The sequence below is a fragment of the Adiantum capillus-veneris genome, chromosome 2 (assembly GCF_014529385.1).
Source record: "Adiantum capillus-veneris isolate H3 chromosome 2, ASM1452938v2, whole genome shotgun sequence".
Taxonomy (NCBI): domain Eukaryota; kingdom Viridiplantae; phylum Streptophyta; class Polypodiopsida; order Polypodiales; family Pteridaceae; genus Adiantum; species Adiantum capillus-veneris.
The window spans coordinates 92,894,344-92,913,411 of NC_140932.1; the positions used below are offsets into that span (position 1 = coordinate 92,894,344).

Below are 19,068 nucleotides of genomic sequence, written 5' to 3' on the forward strand. Positions count from 1 at the left end.
AAAAAAAGAAACAAAACATTTATTAGCTGGTGGTGCTAAATTGGAGTATATTGTGGTCCCATAGTGCTGCACAAACTGTTTCTCAATATCCATATCAAATCTTGTGTGTAGTTGTATATCAGCTTGATGATAAAGTTGGTGAATTTAAATTTACATTCAGGGGAAGCAGCAAGCGACAATGTGAGGATGGGTAATTAATTTCACATACTATGATAAAGAAGCAAAAGATCTTGTTTCTTTGAAATTATCCATTTGGATTATGCTGGTTGCAAACTACTAACTGTGTGCTATGAAATAAATGTATGAAATAAGAGCAACTTAGAAGGAAGTAGAGAGGGTGAGTTGTACCAAAGGAGTATGTGAAGCCAATGTATCACAATGTAATCACATGAGAGAAAGGAATCATAATGACGAGAGGTTAAGGAAAATTATAGCAATAGATATATTAAAGAACTTACTCATTAATGAGGGTTAAAAATGCTTTAGCGAAACATTGCAAAATTACGTACCTGTGGATGGTTCGAAGAAAGGACTTGGAGTTAAATTGCCAAATGCAAACAAGTAGTTAAAGAGGTAGGTCAATAGCAAAATAATCAGTTGTGTAATGTTAATGAAGATAGAAAATTGGATTATCTAATAAAAAGTATAGACTAAAGAAAAGTACAAATGTCAGACCACTGGTAATGCAAGTGTCAACACGAGAAATTTAACAACTTTGTAGTATGCAAAAAGGTTAGATCCTACAATATTTTATAGCATCGCTAGTGGAGAAATTAGGCAAAACTTATGTAATGAATATCAGTATCAATTTGATAAGGTTTACAAAAATAAGTAAAAAATGCTTCAAGAACGCGTTATATACATGTTGAAAACAATCAGAGTTATTTTCCAGTCTCAACATACATTAACAGTGTGTAATCAAGAAGACTTGCGAAAAACTTCTATGTTTTAAATGAAAACATACAAGTGAGATATTGATATGGCCATATCTAGGTGTTAGTCTTGCTTAGTAAATGGAGGAACTGTGTTTGTTAAGGAGAAAAGATAAAGAGAGTAGTGGGACTGTGAATATTGCCTTGTGAGAGTCAAGAATGTGAAGTGACTTGTTGGTACATCCCAGTAGGATAGAAGAAGAGAATCGACATGGAGAAGAGAAACTTGTACAGAAGATGTCAGAATCCCCCTATACTAGAGGTATATTGATCAATAGATTTATTATGCTTGGGAGCATAAGACTCCTATGTCTATGAGGGCCACCCCATCAGTGATGGAGGCTCGAACAAAGGATCTGGACTATTTTAGCAAGGCATGGGATCGAGACATCCAATATGACTATATTAATGTGGAGTTGATGGTCTTTAGTGACCGATGCAATACATCCCAGGACAGTGCTCAATGCAAGCCAGTCGCATAAGACACTAATGTTCAGTGTAGCCGCTATGTTACTACCTTTTATTTCGTACCCCGACATGGTAGGGGGTCCAACAAGATTGTATGACATTGATCTCATATGTCATTTGGGCCTTTGGAAATGAAATGAAATGAAAAGTTATACTAGCACCAACACAAGGAATTCACATACTCGCTCATCGTAATTTGTAACAGTGGGAATCTTACAAGATTCTTCTACAACCTTGGCTTCAAGGAACTCACGGAAGTGACGGAACACTGAAACTTTGAAGAGAGGGTAGAGTCGAACTCACGAAAGCATGGTCAGATCCCAGGTTAATGACGCTAACCAACTTGCAGGCAAACCATCCGTGCATCTTTAAAGTACCTCACATAATTTAAAATAATAATAAAAAAACACTTTTTTTTTCCAGGTCCCAACTCAAGGACGCAGCAGTTCCATTGCCCCCAAGTTTTTTTTCAGCTGAGTACTCTGTGTGCCCAACCGTCTACCACCAACCTCCCTGTTTGTCGCTCGCCACTTGCCTCTGGGCGACTGGATGTTCCTTGCATTTGATACTTGTGGGTACATTTGTGGATTCCCCCCAATAAACCATTTTGCAAAATCGTAGCTGCATACTAAGATCAACATATAGGAGCTAATACAATGTCTACATAAAATAAGATGAGGTAAAATTATTGTCAAGTGTCGTCTAAGAAGGTATTGCAGACGTCGTGTCAGAGCGTCGTCAATGTATTTCATGACTTTCTCCCCAATGCTATCTCTTGGTCGTGATGCTCGGTGACAACTCCATTCCACATGATCACCTCCCAGCAATGCTAAGAATATTCATGCTCACCCCTTCTCCAAAACTACAAACTGCGTGATAGTTGGTGGTAGAAGAGTTGCAACTATTGCAGCATGCAAGCGAGTTGACGGCCAAGAGTGCTAACCTTCACGGCGTAAACCTCCACGGCATGTGCATTCCCATCAATGCCATTGCCCATGGCCATCTCCTCGAGCGCCTCTAATATAAGTGATCCCGACTGGCACCAGGAGAGGAAGGTGAAGTTCAGCCTTTGCCACCAGTCCCGGGTGTTCTCTCGCCCGGAGGTGCGCCGGGGGACAGGTCCGGACAATCTGCGCATTCTGTGGCACGCCCGTCTCCAAGCCTGGAGTGGGTGCACTCTGAAAACTGCTATGAAGCTTGCGCATGAGGGAGAGGTTGACAGAGTGTGTGAGAGCCGATGGGTGTATGTGTTTGTGGTGGTTGCTGCAGCTCCTACCACCAATCTCAGGTAGTAATGTGAGCGCCCTTGCATGGCCATCAAAAGATGATGGGTCGTGACTACGACTCCGAGAGTTGGGGGGGGGGGGGGGGGGGGGGGGGGGGGGGGGGTGGAAAGGGCGCCATGGGAGATCACCATGTATAGTACAAGTTGCAGTCGAGAGAGAAAGAGACTGAACTGTTCTGGTTGGCAGCTACGAAGCAGCTGCAGCCGCAAAACTGGAAGGCCCTCATGCAAGCGAGAGTTCAATGGCTGGCTGCCGTGGGCGAGAGTGGAGAGAGAAATGAGCAGTGGAATTGGCAGCTGCAAAGAGGAGAGAGAGAGAGAGAGAGAGAGAGAGAGTTAATCTGACGTGGTTGCAACTGGACAATAAGGGTGGGGGAATGGGAACCACTGCATGAGTACTGGGGAGCTGTTTGATGAGGGTCGCTCATGATGTGCTGCAGGTGCAGTGGTACTCGTGAGTAAATTTCATGCCAAAGAAGGAGGTGAAGCATGCGGTCGCTGTGGTGTGTCAACTAAAAATAAAACAGCGCAACACCGCTCGCTGCATGCTGGCGATTAAAAAAAAAAAAGAAAAGTGGGCGAGCCGCTATCAGCCGTTGCATGGAGTCAAGAGTTGGTTGGGGTAGGCACGGGTGTAGCCGGCGACTTATGGGACGACTGGTTTAGAGGAAGTCGAGTGAGAAACTGCGTGTGTGGGTGGAGAGCTAGTAGTCGCTCGGTTAATCAGCACTCTATGCATGGCAAGGTCAGGAAAATGAAATCAGCACTCTATGAGGCAAACTCGTAAGGTTCTCTTGGTTCTAGTGTGCATGGTGGCGATACTGAGAGAGAGTTTGTCCTACTGGCTACTATAAGTTTGCTATCGTACACCCCACGTTGTTGTCCGTCCATTGTCGTCCCTCCATTCTACTACTGTTGTGGGCCTTGGCACTATCTAGTCTGTGCTGCTTGCCATGTCCTGTGCTTGACTGCACCATGCAGATGCACCTCCGCCCTACACGTTGCTCATTCCTTTTTTTTTCTTTTCTTCTTCTTCTTTTAAATTACATTTTTGGGGTTGTTCCTACAACAACAAGATCTCGATTTCTTTTTCTTTTTCTTTTTCTTTTTCTTCTTTCCAAGCTTAGTTCCTTGATTCTCCCTCGGGCATTGTACGATGGGGAAAAACCACGAGGGTCTCTTGGAACTTGTAGGATTAGCAGCAAAAATGGTGATCGAATATCTCCCAAGCAAAATTACTCAATCTTTAATCATCTCGACCATCTTCGATGGCTACCAAAATTATTTCCATATCCATCTTGTTCGAGTCTCTACTCAAATCTCAATTACTACCTAGCTAAACTTCTAGTAGTCCTACATAGACTCCTAATCCTATCCTTTCTTCTCTATTATACATGTATTGCTTTCATACAACCATAAACGCAATCAAATGCTCATTGATGCATCCACTCAAATACAATTATCTTTCAACATCATAAGTGAGTAATATCTCGGCTCTATAGTTCACTTAGCTATATCTAGCCATAAACTAATCAAGCATAAATACCTTGCCTGTGAGTGAAGATGGAGTAAAAGAAAAACAAAAGTTACCAACATAATGATAAAACACACTTAGCTTTGGTAGATTGATTCTGAAGTTCTTTGTGTATCTATACGTACTTGCAAAGCCAAGAGCGTGTCCATGGCTCTGATACCACTGCTACAGCCGGAAGCCTGGCTGCCCTGCAAAATACTCAAAAATAGCACATAGCAAGACATAAACGACTAAATCTACGTACCTGCCAACTCGCATAGCACATAACCACGACGTATGCAAACAGAGAGAGATAGAGAGTGGGAGAGAGAGAGATAGCACATGCTGGCGCACCTCCTAGAGCGGAGTGCTACGTCAGCATGGTGAGAGAGAAGAGAGGAGAGGAGAGAAGAGCAACGCAAACACTGGGTGCAATCTCCCCCCGTGCAAGAGTGACCATTTCCCTCTTGCACGTATTTAATTTATAGATTCTTCAATGGTCAAAGTGAGTACAAACTGGCCGGCCGATCATAAATGGCCAAAGCTCATAAAGAGCACTTGAATAATAAAATATACATAAAACATGATATCCTTTTGCAATAGCTTAGCTCGATCAAGCCTTTTCCACCTGTCACAGCTGCAATAAATAATAAGATATCAATTCCATAACAACTATAGTGGCTTATGAATAAAAAATCTAAGATATTGTGCAAAGGTAAAATGATTGAGAGGGTTTTTATTTGCCAGTGCCTCCTTTTCAAATCCCAAAATTCTAATCTACACATCATCATCAACTCACTATAAGTAAAATAAAATAGAGAGCACATAATTTATCATTAAGCCAACTATCCCAATTGCAGTTAAGCACATACAATAGGAGGGTTCCTAGTCTTGTAACATCCCTTCCACAAGGGATATCAATTGTCCTCAGTTGCTCAATAGAGAATGAACTGGACTGTGAGTGATGGAAAGTGTGGAGAAGGTCTAAGAAGTTGCGAAAAAACTTTTCAAGCATCCATTTGGCATCCTTTCTATTACGGTGACCTTTGAAAGGCAAAAGATAGTAGTTATAAACCATGCCAGTGTATTTGGTGATGGTCTCGTGATCAACTATTCATGTAGAGATGAGTTGTTCTTCCTGGTCCAGAAGTGAAGGTGGATCCTCATAAATGTGATGTGTAGGTAGGGGTCCTCTGAAAGGTCTTAAAAGACTAATATGGAATGCATTGTGAATGTGTCAATGTGAAGGTAAGTCTAAACAAAAATGAAACATCATTGATCACAGCAGAAATTTTGAATGGAACCAAAAAAACGAGAAGTAAGTCTAACAAAAACATTAGTATCACCACTTTTAATCCTTCGCTTTTCAATGCGAAGCATAACATAATCACCTTTCTTAAAGTGGTGTGCCTTGCGGTGCTTGTTAGCATGCTTAGTGGAAAGTTCCTGTGAATGTTTGATGGCAGAATGCACACTTGCATAAACATCATGAAAATTAGCCATAAAATCATGTGATAGACACAACTTAGAAAGACGTGAAGCAATAATAGAAAGAGAGTGACCATACAGATTTTCAAATGGAGATTTACATGTGGTAGTGTGAGCGGTGTTGTTATATGCAAACTACAGAATGTACAGGTAATCATTTCATTTCTTGTATTGAGAAGAAACATAAGCTTTTAGCAAGTCAATGATAGTGTGATTAGTGACTTCTGTTTGACCATTAGATTCAGGATGGAATGCAGAAGTAAAATCAAGTGTAGTTCCAAGATTTTCAAAAATAGTAGTCTAAAAAGCACTACAAAATTTAAAATCTTGATCAGATATTATAACTTTAAGCAAACCATGATGTGGAAAGACAACTTTAAGAAATAGAAGTGCAGCTTGATGTGTTGTGAGTGTTTCCTTACAAGGAATGAAGTATGCTTGTTTAGAAAAATGGTCAATAACAGTCCAAATCATATCATGTTTGTGAACAGTGAGTGGAAAACCAGTAACAAAATCCATTGAAATGTGTTCCCAAGGTTTTTCAAGAATGGGAAGGGGGTGTGAATGTCCCAATTTCTTACCTATTGTTGCTTTGACTTTTGGCAGATTAAACAATCTGAAACATACTTTTTAACATCACTTTCCACAGCATGCCAATAGAAATCACAACATAAGGTTTGAAAAGTAGCAACAAATCCTCTATTTTCAGCATAAGGTGGTTTGTGCAATTCTTCAATGATCAATGTACGAAAAGTTTTAGTTACACATAATTTCTGTTTGAAATTAAGAAAGTTTTTTTGAATAGTGTATTCAAAAAATGTGTGCACAGAGTTGCCAAACATATGCAGCCATGTGGTTTTGAAATCATCATCTTCAAATGAAGTACCCATAATGGTTGATAGATGATTAAGAGAGGGTCTTCGACTCAAAGCATCAGCTACAACATTTTCCTTACCAGATTGGTATTGAATGTTAGGTTGAAAACTTTGAATGAAGACAACCCACTTAATATGTTTATCATCTATTAAGGGTTGGGCTAGTAAGTACTTGATACTTTGTTGATCAGTTTTGATGATTAAATCAGCACCCATTAAATAATGTTTCCAAATTCTTAAAGCATGTACCACAATAGTCAATTCTTTATTATAGGTACTGAACTTTGATTCAAAAGGTTTGAATTTACAACTTTCAAAAGCAAGTGGATGGTTATCTTGCATAAGAACGGCACCGATACCTTTTTCACTAGCATCAATGACTACAACAAAGAATGGTCTATCAAAATCAAGAAAGTCTAGTACAGATTTATTTATCAAAGCATTCTTGAGTGCATTTAGAGAACTCTCTTGCAAGTCAAACCATGCATAAGGAGAATTTTTTGTTAACAAGAGAGAGTGAGGTAATGAGATTTGTAAGCAAAGTTACATACAAACTTCCTGTAATAATTGTATAGACCAATAAAAGAACAAAGTTCATGCAAATTTTTTGGTCTAGACTATGACTGAATGGCATCAATTTTTTCTTGGCCTCTACATGTATTCCTTACCCGATATAGTGTGTCCCAAGTATTCAATTTTAGATTGGAAAAATGAACTCTTTTTAGGATTCAAATACAAGTGGTTGTGTCTAAGCAGATTAAATACACATGTTAAGTGCTCTTTATACTCTTGCTCAAATTTACTCAATACAAGAATATCATCAAAGAATAAAATCACAAAATCTTGATGGTCAATGAAGATTATGTTCATCATGCATGTGAATGTAGCTAGTGCATTCGTTAGACCAATTGGCATGGCAAGAAATTCATAATGTCCTGTTTGTGTTTTGAAACTAGTTTTGTAGACATCTTGTTCAAACAAACGAATTTTTTGGACAGTCGGGGATCAAGTGAATGATGCCATTATCAAGACAATAGGCATTCACTTGGGTGATCTCCGTCTAAGGACATTGTTTGACCAAGTGGTTGTCATGGCTTTGACTTGATGATACCCTAATTTGAGGTCAATTTTGTTAAAAATGGTTGCCCCTTTTAGTTTTTCTAGCAGATCATTCTTTCTAGGAATAGGGAACCTATTCTTAATGGTGATCTTGTTTAACACCCTGTAGTTGATTCACATAAAAAAGGTTCCATTTTTTTTCTTAAACAAGAAGTATTGGAGCTTCGTATGATGAACCACTAGGTCTTATAAGTCCTTGATCAAGCAAGCTAGTGATTTGAGTTTGTATCTCCCTATTTTCAGTCGGATTTACACGATAAGCTACTCTATAAGGAGGTTCACTACCCAATATAATATCCAATTTGTGGTCTTCTGGTATGATGGTGGAATTCTAGGTGGTAGGTCATGCATGAAGCAACTCTTAAGTTGTGAGAGAAAATCATGATGTGAGGAGTTATGGGAAGTTTCAGTTTCATCAGAGATCTGATTTCCCAACAACAAAATTGTTCTTCCTTGTTTTCAAATTGCTCTTTTGGCTTGAGTGTGAAAGAGAAGTGGAAATTTTTTATGTGCTAAGTGTTTTTTGGATGGAGAATTTTTTATTATTATGAGTGAGGGACATTGTACGTGTTTTATAATTAATCAATGGATTTATTTCATGATGGAATGTCATTCCCAAAATGCAATGGTGCTACTAGAAATGTAAGTGCTTGTGTAAATTTACCAATGCAAACTTCAACAATGACTTGGGTCTTGCAATTAAATACTGATTATTAAAAACATTTCTGACTTTGTGAGGTGAAGAAATTTCAGAGAGAGAGAGAGAGAGAGAGAGAGAGACAGTTGTTGTGCCAATCACGCAAAGATAAAATCATGGCTATTGCCATCATCTGAAAGAATGGTGACCCTTTCACCCTTGACTATACCTGCACTTTAAACAAAGTATGAGGAGATATAGGAGTACCTGAAGATGGGTTGTCTATCGTGATTATACTTATCATATCCCTCATCGTAATTATCTTCCACTTCATTGTCGTTGGGATTACCATTTTTAAGGTAAAGGCAGTGTGCCTCGCCGTGCTTTGCTCATGTTCACCGGTCAGTGTTCGGCCGTCCACATTTATCTCCTTATTCTTTATACATACAAAGAATAAGGAGCTCTCACTCATTCTCACATTGTTCTCATACATTGAGATTTGGAAGCTCCATCCCACATCCTTGTGTTGTGCTCTCTCTCTCCCTCTCTCTCACACACACTCTCTCCATCTTTGTTGCACACACGCATGCCTATGATCCATTCCTTCACAATTGGCATCAGAGCTTTGGCTTCGTGACAGATGGAGTGCTACAGAATGGTGAGCTCGTTTTCAGTGGAAGCTTGAGATTGGCGAGCAACCACCAAAAATGTGCTCATGGAAGCTTGAGGGACATTCCCAAGCTTGAGAAGAGGGTGTATTTTAAGTGTGTATGCTTTTTAACATCCGTACTTGCAAATAGAATGCAAATTTTTATTTTTGTAGGTCATTTTTTAGGCTCCAAAACATTGTTTTTTGCGTAACTTTTGCATACGGAATGCGATTTATGCAAAGTTAGGGTGTAACCTAGGGATTTTACATGCTTTAGATGCAGTGGTGATGTCCATTTGGACTGGTTTTGACTTCTAAAATTTTTGCAACAGTAGTTGTTTATTATGTGTTGAGGATTCCACACATGGTTTGCTCTCGGATATTAGACTGGTATTGGCTGCAAGTTTGCTCACAGGTGGTAGGATACGATGTATACCTTATGTGGTTTGATGCTCAAGAAGACTCATGTGATTGCAGTTTGAGCTTGTAAATGTATTTCTTGAGCATGTTTTTTGGCAGTCACAAGTAGAGCAGGTATTTGTGTACTGGTTTTGCAAGTGTTTGCAATGATGTATGCAAAGTGTGGAGATCGGTGCATGCATTTGGAGTGCAGTTTGATGCACTTTGGTTACTCATGGTTTTGAGCGTGCAGTCACTTTGGTTATTTCTTTTGTGACTATTTTTGCCGACGAAACTCTGGCGATATTTTCTCGGTAGTTTTACTGATTGCTTGTAGCACTCAAGATTTGCGTGTAGTGTTTTTCCTTTTGGGTGGTGCATAAGAGCATTTTCCACTCTACATTTTTGGTCTTGAGCTATGAGTGCTCCATCATTTGGAGCTTCCAGTTTTGTCTCCCACCTACAAGTTGAGTCTAGTACTCCCATAGGTGTTGCCATTTGCAGTTCAGGACATCTTCTACAATGTTTTGGCTTGCATACCAGTTTCGACACAGCAGGTGTCTTGAGATTTTTCTTTGTGTATGGTTTTGTGGGATAGTGAATACAATTTACTCGCCGTAGTTTGTGATCAAGCCTTAGCTCTCACATTGACAGGTTTACAGGCAGGTTTGAGGGTCACTTGTGAGATGAATTTTTCAGCCATCATTCCCTCTTTGCAAGTGCATATGTATGCCTCAATTGTAAGCTAATTTGTGGCACAGTTGTGACCTGTTTCTTCAGCTATTTGAGAGCTGAATTTGGGGCTGATTTGAAGACATATTTTTCAGCCATACGGGAACTTGTGTTAGTCTACAAGTACAATTCTTGTTACTCTTGATAGTGGTTGAGTTTTGCCTCTCACTTTTACACAGGTTGTGTATGCTATGGTTTTCTGGCACATTGTTCATTCATTGACACATTTTGGCATCAATTTTTCACTCACATATGTATGTCATTTGTGGAATCGTTGAGTAATACTCCGGCTAGAGTGGTTTCGCTCTATGTATGACTTTGTGAGGTGATTCCGGACGAGTACATTCCCAGATTGGGCATTTATTGTTCTCTCCATTTTGATTTACTGTTGAGTTTTTTGCTCAAATTACCAAGGAGACTTTGTCAAAATTTTGCCAAATATGTATGCCTATTGCAGAGGCTAGTGAGCTTGACCGTTTGCTCACCTTCTTTGATTGAGATAGTGGTTTTCTCTTGGGTGGGAGAGTCTTGTGCTCTCGAGAATTTTTTGCCATAGTTTTGGTATGGATATGGAGACACTTCATGTTAGAGGTGATTCTCACTCACAATCGCAATTGACATGTTGGCATTGCGACCACAATGGGCATATTAGGCACTATTGCTTTAGGCATATGAGGTAGCGGAAGAGGCAGATGCATGGTGCTACTATGAGGAAAGATGCTAGAGAGTATGCATGTGATGGGCATGTCAGTTTTGAGTCTAGCTTTCTTGCAAACTACTTTGTGTCCTAGGATAGCACATTGTCTACGTGTTTTCTATTAGACAAGCATGTAGTTTTTTACGTGATGCCACATCGTGATTTGTTCTGGTCTTTCTCTAGTGGGATACTTGATTGTGTGCACTTTGCTAATGGTTCATCATATGACATAGAGGGTATTGGAGATGTATGCATGTCTTTACCTAGCGGTGCATTGCTTATGCTACTACGAGATGTACTTTATGTACTAAGACTCAGTCAGAGTCTCATTTCAGTGCGTCAGTTGCAAAGTAGTGGACATTGTGTACTACTTGGAGAGTTGTCATTTCAGATGCATAGGGGATCACTAGTGATAGCCAGAGGTAGTAGGAGTGGTCTTGTATACCCTTTACATATTTTAGACACATGAGGCGGTGTAGTCTCTGTGTATATGCAGCCATGTTTGCTGCGAGAGACGAAGCATGTCTCTTTTGCGGGTGTGTTGCATGGAGAGTGGTTGTACATTTGTCTAGTGGTGACGTTCACAAAGAGAGTTGTATCTTTGAGGATGCATTGTTTGGTCATTCATCAATTGAGGTGACATCAGTTGAGCCAGAGACTGATGCATTGGTCTATAAGGCATCTGATATGTTTGAGGACAAGAGTGTCCTTCAGATAGCTATGTGTGATTGCAATGGTGCTGATTTTTTGATTTTGTAGTCATTCTTATCAGGTATGCCTTCGCTAGACGATGCTGACATGGTGATGCATAGTCAGATGGTTCCTAATGAGGATGCATATGGCACTGATTTTGCTGACAAGGATAGGTTGGCACACATAGTGCATGTTTTGTTGGCTTTTGGGTCTCTCATGTCTGACCTTTTGGTCTCGAAACCTAATCTTGATTATACGGTTGGTGCATTTGTAGTGGGAGTTGTTAGTTGTGCGATGACTCACACTGGCATTGTGCATTGTGGAGCCATGCAGGTTGTCACTCGATACATGCATCAGGAGTGTCATCGTGGCTCTAGACCTAGTGGTATGCATGTTGCATTTCCACTAAAGTGGTTATAATGCACTCACGTGTTTGAAGTGAGCCAATGGGCATAGGTTGAGAGCCGTCTTCTCTCACCTCTTGTATATATTAGTTGTAGGCTAGTCTTCTTGCCACTTATTGGCACACAGCCTTTAGTGGGAGAATGTTAGGTAAAGGCCGTGTGTCTCATCGTGCTTTGTCCGTGTCCGACAGCCAGTGTCCGACTGCCCACATTTATCTTGTTATTCTTTATACATACAGAGAATAAGGATCTCTCACTCATTCTCACACAGTTCTCATACAGTGATATCTGGGAGCTCCACCTCACATCCATATGTCGTTCTCTCTCTCTCTCTCTCTCTCTCTCTCTCTCTCTCTCTCTCTCTCTCTCTCCATCTTCGTTGCACACACGCACGCCTACGATCCATTTCTTCACAGCATCTTTGATGAGGTTAACTGTAACACCATTGGGTGGTTGTTGTTGAAAGGTCTTTGGTTTAGATTTTGGGTAACTCCATTGGATTGGACATTGCTCTTGGAAAGACCATTTGGGCACTTATCTGCATATTGACCATATTGGAAACATTTAAAACACTTCATCTTTTTGCTACTATGAGAGTTTTGAGTAAGATGTTGGCTGGAAGAATTTTTGTTGCCTCGTTGCTATGTGTTGTTGTTGTAGTTGTTGCCATAGGATTAAGAAGTTGTAGCAGAGTTGTCAAATCTACATCTCTTGAAAAAGGTACGGCTTTGATGTCTATTCCTATCGAGGAATCTCAAATCTCGAGCGAGATTTTTCGAGCAATCCCTAAAACGAGCAAGATTGTCCAAGGCACACTATACAAAACAAAAACCAAACAAAATTTTTTAGGTGACTTCAAGCACAAAAAAAAAAGATTACACCTAATTTTAATTGTAAAATTGACCACAAATTTTTGACAAAAAAAAACCCCTTGAACAAGGGTTTGGTAGAATGTTTCCTTTGATGGGATAGAACAATTGGAACCCATACATTGGCATGTTTATATTCCTCTTCTTGGAACTAGTTGCCTTCTTGGAACTAGTTGCCCTCAGATATTAAAAGCTCATTTCTACCACCATTGATCTTTGTTGGGAATAGTGGCACCATGATTCCAATGGCCTATAAATCTCTTATTCCTACCTCCCTACATGTATGACCACCAGACTTACACTAAAAGAGTAAGGTTGTTGCCACTCAAACAAATTTCATGAATAAGGAGAGTCTAGGAGCTTGAGCTTCTCTTCACTTCTTCTTCTTCTTCTCTTCTCTCTTTCTCTACCTCAAGTTATTGTGGGTTGATGTACGATAATAGACTATGCATTTTAAGTTACTCTAGAGAAAACGGAGGAAACTTGAAAATAATTCTAGTATTGCAATGAGGCTATTCTTTTGAGAAAATCCACATCATGGTATATATTAAAGTTTGGATCACACCATCATAGGTAGCCTTCTACCGGGGGGGGAGTGGGAGTTAGTGGTGTTGCCAAAAGTGGTGGCGACAAACGTGTCAAGGGAGGTGGTAACGGTGTGGGATTATAAAGAGTGCTTTGATAGAAGAGTACGCAAGGTTGATAAAGCTATGAACAGTTTTCTTCCGAAAACTTTGTCCAGATGCTAGTTTTCTTTCACCTACCCATATCGATAGAAACCTAGGTTTAGTGTAATTCCACCTACAAATTTTGAGATTTCTCTTCAAATTCAAAGTAGAAGTTGAATAAACCTACAAACTTTAGAGAAATTTAGTGTAAAAACCTTCTCCTAAATTTTTCATGTTAACTCAAAGCTCCTAGACTACTCAGGGTTCCTAGTCTGCTGAGTTGTCCGTCATGCCTCAACCCAGATTACTCACCCAACGTGTTATGCCCCTATGTTGAATACACTTCTTAGAGCCATGGTGTATGATTGTCATTGTAGTCCTTTGAAATGCTTTTCCTAATGCGGCTTAGCCCTCCATTTTTGTTTGTACTCTATTTACTGTTTGGAAGTTGTGCGTCCATCAATGCCTCATATCAATTCAAATGGATGGTAGTCTAGCATTGCATCTGTCATCTTGTAGAATGATGTTTCCCGGGCCTCGATCCTTAGCACCCCATTAGTTAACCCACTCAAAGGGGTAACTGGGAGGTTGGTTGTGCTACAACAAACAACATTGTGCTACGTTGAGACAATTGTGTTGGCTAGGAAAGGTAAATCTCAAGGTCCCTAATCATTGACAAATTTGGTTTTGAAGGAATTGGGCAAGGAAACTCACAATAGACAAGGCAAGAAGGTCCTCAAGTTCAACCATCGTCATTTTCAACAACTACATACTATAAACAAAACCCTTCAAAAAATCTCATTGAAAGAGACGCGGACTCTTTCACGCTCGGGCAGGGACCAGTGCTCGCAAAAAACTTTGTTTTGAAAACTTGGCAAACCTATCTATGAGATTTATAGTCGTAAACTGACTAAATTTGAAGGTTTTTACACCAAATGACGCTAAGTTTCTCTAAATTTTGTAGGTTTTCTCACTTTCAAATTTAAAATTTAGAGGTAAATCTCCAAATTTGAACCTAGGTTTTTTTTTTCAACCTCTCTCTCCTCACTCTCTCTCTCTCTCTCAATCTCTTTTTGAAAAAGTCTTTGAAAGAGCCCGCGCAGGTGTGGACTTTTTGTTTAGAGAGATTGAGAGACATGGAGGAGAGAGAGAGAGAGAGAGAGAGAGAGAGAGAGAGGAGGGTATCGTATATGGATGAGGGAAGGCTGGAAAGGAAGAGGCTTAGGAGGCGGAGATCGTGCATGCTGTAGGATCAACATATCTGTGCTGATGTGCATCATGCGACCTTGTACTTTGTCACAAGGAGAGCTTCTGCATGTTGACGTAGTCCTCGATCTAATCTCTTGTCACACCATTGTTTTTATGTTGCGGCTTGAGTAGGTTTTTCCCAACTCAATTAAGCATCCAGTGTGAAGAATCGTGGTGGTTGTTGGACTAAGCGAGGAAGGGGAGGGAGAGCACACGCTCCTGTGAGGCGAGAGTTCAGAACTTTTGTTGGGGACGCGTAGATGCAACAAAAGGAGACCTTCAAACTCTCGAGAGGTGCAACTACTAAATCGCACTTCTCTCTCTCTCTCTCTCTCTCTCTCTCTCTCTCTCTCTCTCTCTCTCTCTCTCTCTCTCTCTCTCAAAAAGAAACTCTCTTGAATAACAAGTCTTGAGTTCAACTCTCATCGTCGGCTAGATCTTTAAGGTCTCTTGGGATATAGTTTCCTATGACGTAAAAACTCTCTTCTTCTTGGGTGTGTGTGTGTGTGGGTGTGGGTGTGTATGCTAATAAAAACAGGAAAATGGTATAACCTTTCTATCACCCAAGTGTGGTAGATTGGTTATGCCATTTCCCTCTTGAATAAGAGGTCTTGAGTTCAACTCTCATTGTCGGCTAAATCTTTAAGGTCTCTTGGGATAGTTTCTTACAGCGTTAAAACTCTCTTCTTCTTGGGTGTGTATGTGGGTGTGTGTGTGTGTGTGTGTGTGCTAATAAGAAGAGAAAAATGGTATAACCTTTTTATCACCCAAATGTGGTAGATTGGTTATGCCATTTCCCTCTTGAATAACAGGTCTTGAGTTCAACTCTCCTCGTCGGCTACATCTTTAAGGTCTCTTGGGATAGGTTCCTAAAACGTTAAAACTCTCTTCTTCTTCTTCTTCTTCTTCTTCTTCTTCTTCTTCTCCTTCTCTCTCTCTCTCTCTCTCTCTCTCTCTCTCTCTCTCTCTCTCTCTCTCTCTCTCTCTCTCTCTCTCTCTCTCTCTCTCGATCCAACATCCTGTACTAGATGTGTCCCAAATTTGAACCGCTTGACACAAAAATTTAAGCGTTACAAAAATCGATCCAATCGTATGATAAAAATTTGTAATTCTCAAAAAGTAAACCTTATTAATGTCTTAATTTGTTAAACATATTGCAAAAATTAACTGTGAGCCCTTGTAAGATCATCAAAGAACTCTCTGCGCACAAAGAGGCTGACCTTGAATGAGAACTACAAGCTCCTGTGATCCAAAGCTAAGCCTTGAAACAAACAGAGCTTGTGCTCTTGCTGCTTGCAATGATTGAAGTGATACGATAGCATGTTGCAAACGCGAGATCCTGAAAGACTTTGGTGGACGAGAGAAGACAGCATCAGAGAGAGGGAAGGGGAAGAGGAGCTACCACCATTAAGGGCTGTTGGGAAGCATCATTGCAGAAGCCTCAGGCAAGTTGGACTTAATTAAGCGGACGCCTGTGCAGGAGTCAAGTAAATGGGAACGCAGAGGAGGTGCAGACGTGGAAATCGAAGGTGCAGCTTGTGTGTAAGAGAGGAGCATGGTGATTATTGTCTGAATTCAGAGGACCATGGTGATTAATTGTCTGAATCTTTCTTTTGCAAGGCGCATGGATCCCCTAAACATATCTACCTTTGCATTGTTTAGGATCACCGTGTCACCTTCCTGCATTACATCCAGTTGCATCCAGTTGCTCATAACGGGCAGGGAAAACGATCATGGCAGTCTCATCGCCGGTATCGAAGCGGCTCTTCTGCATCACCTGTTTGATGCTCAGCACCTTCACCACCAGGTTGTGGCCGGATATGCCAGGCCTTAAATCTTGCACCTTAATTTTCGTCCCCTGCTTCCCCCCTCACTCTCCCTCTCTCTCTCTCTCTCTCTCTCTCTCTCTCTCTCTCTCTCTCTCTCTCTCTCTCTCTCTCTCTCTCTCTCTCTCTCTCTCTCTCTCTCTCTCTTTTTGTGAATAATCATTATTTGATTAGGATTGGCTGCGTAGAGACGAAACATTTTCTTACAGGACCTCATAGATTAGTTTTCAGGACACTATCTACACAACTCCTATTAACCAGCTAAAACTCATAGTTGCCACAAGAAATGAGAGTACGTCCTACTTAAAAACTCTTAGGCTCTTAAACCATGAAATTCTTCATTTCAGAAGGTGGCACTGCTGCAAGACCTGTAGCTTCATCCTCGTAGACAATGTTGGAGAGAGATTTGAGGGTGGATCTAAGTTGCTCATTTTCTGACTTGACAGACTGATAATGTTCCCGAAGCTCCTCAAGACGGCGCTTAGAATCAAGCATAGATATGCTCAGAAAGAGGCAGGAACTAGCCAGCATGACAACGGCTATCCCTTGCTTATTCTTTCCTGTGTTTCGCACCAGCAACAGAAAGAAACCTGATCACTTCTCCTCTATCTATCTCTCTCTCACTAAAAAAGAAGCTCTCTGAAAGAGCGCGCGCCAACGCGCGCTCTTTCAGAGAGCTTCTTTTTTAGAGAGAGAGAGAGAGAGAGGAGAGAGAGAGAGAGAGAGAGAGAGAGAGAGAGAGAGAGAGAGAGAGAGAGAGAGAGGAGAAGTGATTAGTCCATGTTTGTCTAGTACAGATGAAGCTCAACCTTGAATGCCTACAGAACCATTATCACAACAATGGCGAGCTTAGCGCTCCAGTGAAATCAACCAGAAACACCCGAATGCAGACATATACTTGCATATAATTTCCAAGCCTAGTACTCTAGTACATACCCTGATTACATAGTAGTGCTCTCAATTAATTTTGAGCTTGTTTCTTGCCACGATATACTTCCTCGAACTTCCTCCTCCTTAGATTTTCTTCATATAAATTTTCTTCATCTTCACATAATTGGAGCAGACTGTAATTCTTGTGTGAAAGTGTTATTTTGTCAGTGATTTCCACTAGATAATTATCGATGCATTCCATCCAAGGGGATCTCACCAACAGCATGTGCGTGGATTAAGCCCACGGCCGACTTGCACAGAAGAACCCTCAAGCTGGCTACGGATTCGCCGGGCAGGCCTGGACTTATATGTTGCATGTCCTGAGTAAGCATTTTCAAGTCTGCATATTTCATCTGATAACCAAACTTGTAATTATGTAGCCCGCATTCATTTATCAACAAAGTTGGACACGGAGTGTGACTAAAGCCAAAGGCTCAGCAGACCATGACTTGCACTAGTGGCAAATTGCAATATTCCCCAAATACACCTTTCCCTCGACATTGATCATTTGTCTACCACTAATCCCCTCACACACTCTGCTAAAAGCGCAAACAACTAGCTACACTCATGAAGCCGCTGGCTTAATTAGTTGAGGATTATAACCATCATAAGCTTTTCTACCCTCATGTCCACTTTGACATTTACTCGTTCTATTTCTTTGCCCTCTGTCGTCTGCATCGCCAACAGCCTGATAGCATCAAGAAAAGAATGTGCTGACACGTGGGACTCAAGTACTCGAGCACTACCATTGTCTGGTCCAAATGCCTTCTTAAGGGAGGATCACATTATATTTGCAATTTCTCAGTACTACTGTGGAGATTGTGAGCCTTGATGTAGTCCCATACTCGTTGGACGGCATCAAGCCTTGTGGTCTTTGAGGTTTGCAAGATGGGGATGAGGTTGGAGGAGACCCTGTAGAGGATCTGAGCGCCACCTCTAGGCTCGGGATTGGGGTCGAGCTCGGGAGTGGTTTTTGTTAAGTATGGAGCCTGATTTACCCTTGTAATTTTCTGTGGTAAAAGCGCACATTTGTAAGGCCCCCATTATGAGGAGAAGTTATCGTGCATGAAGGAAAATCACTCACCGGAAACCAAAATTTTCACGGACAAGAATCAAGGGCAACTTTAAAGTCCTCGGGGGCGGAGGCCCCCGAGAGTTTTTTTTTCGCCGGAATATTATGGCCGGACGGCGGCCGAAAAGTGGTCGGAAAACAACCGGTCGGTTGGCCGGTGGCCGGTAGTCAATGGCCGATGGTCGGTGGTCGGAAGTCAATGGCCGGTGGCCGGTGGCCGGTGGCCGAATTCAAAAGCGGACTTGTCTTCTCAAGGGCGGCCACACATGGGCGGATTGGAGGGTCCGATTTGGACTTATTCGCACAAGGGCGGCTACACATGGCTGTCTCTCATAAGAGAGGGCAGCCCTTTTGGCCTATAAAAGGAGGCCATTTCTACACACATTTCATAGTGTGAAGTTGATGCAACAAGGTGAGTGTGAGGTGGTGAGAGTGAAGCAAGGCGGGAGCTCCATTAAGGGTATAATCCCTTTGTAAACTACTTCTTGTTTTGAAGTACTAAAGCCATTGAGTGGCTGCTTTCCCGTGGACGTAGCCCACATTGGGTGAACCACGTATATCGTG

General features: G+C 41.2%; 1 protein-coding gene across 1 annotated transcript; it reads left to right on the forward strand.

Annotated features, from left to right (window-relative positions):
• Positions 1-1,239: 1,239 nt before the first annotated feature.
• LOC147463189 (uncharacterized) lies at positions 1,240-2,745 on the forward strand. The gene has a single exon (XM_086528163.1). The coding sequence runs from the start codon at positions 2,384-2,386 to the stop codon at positions 2,690-2,692; it is 309 nt and encodes a 102-aa protein (XP_086384289.1). The 5' UTR covers positions 1,240-2,383; the 3' UTR covers positions 2,693-2,745.
• The last annotated feature ends 16,323 nt before the right edge of the window (positions 2,746-19,068 follow it).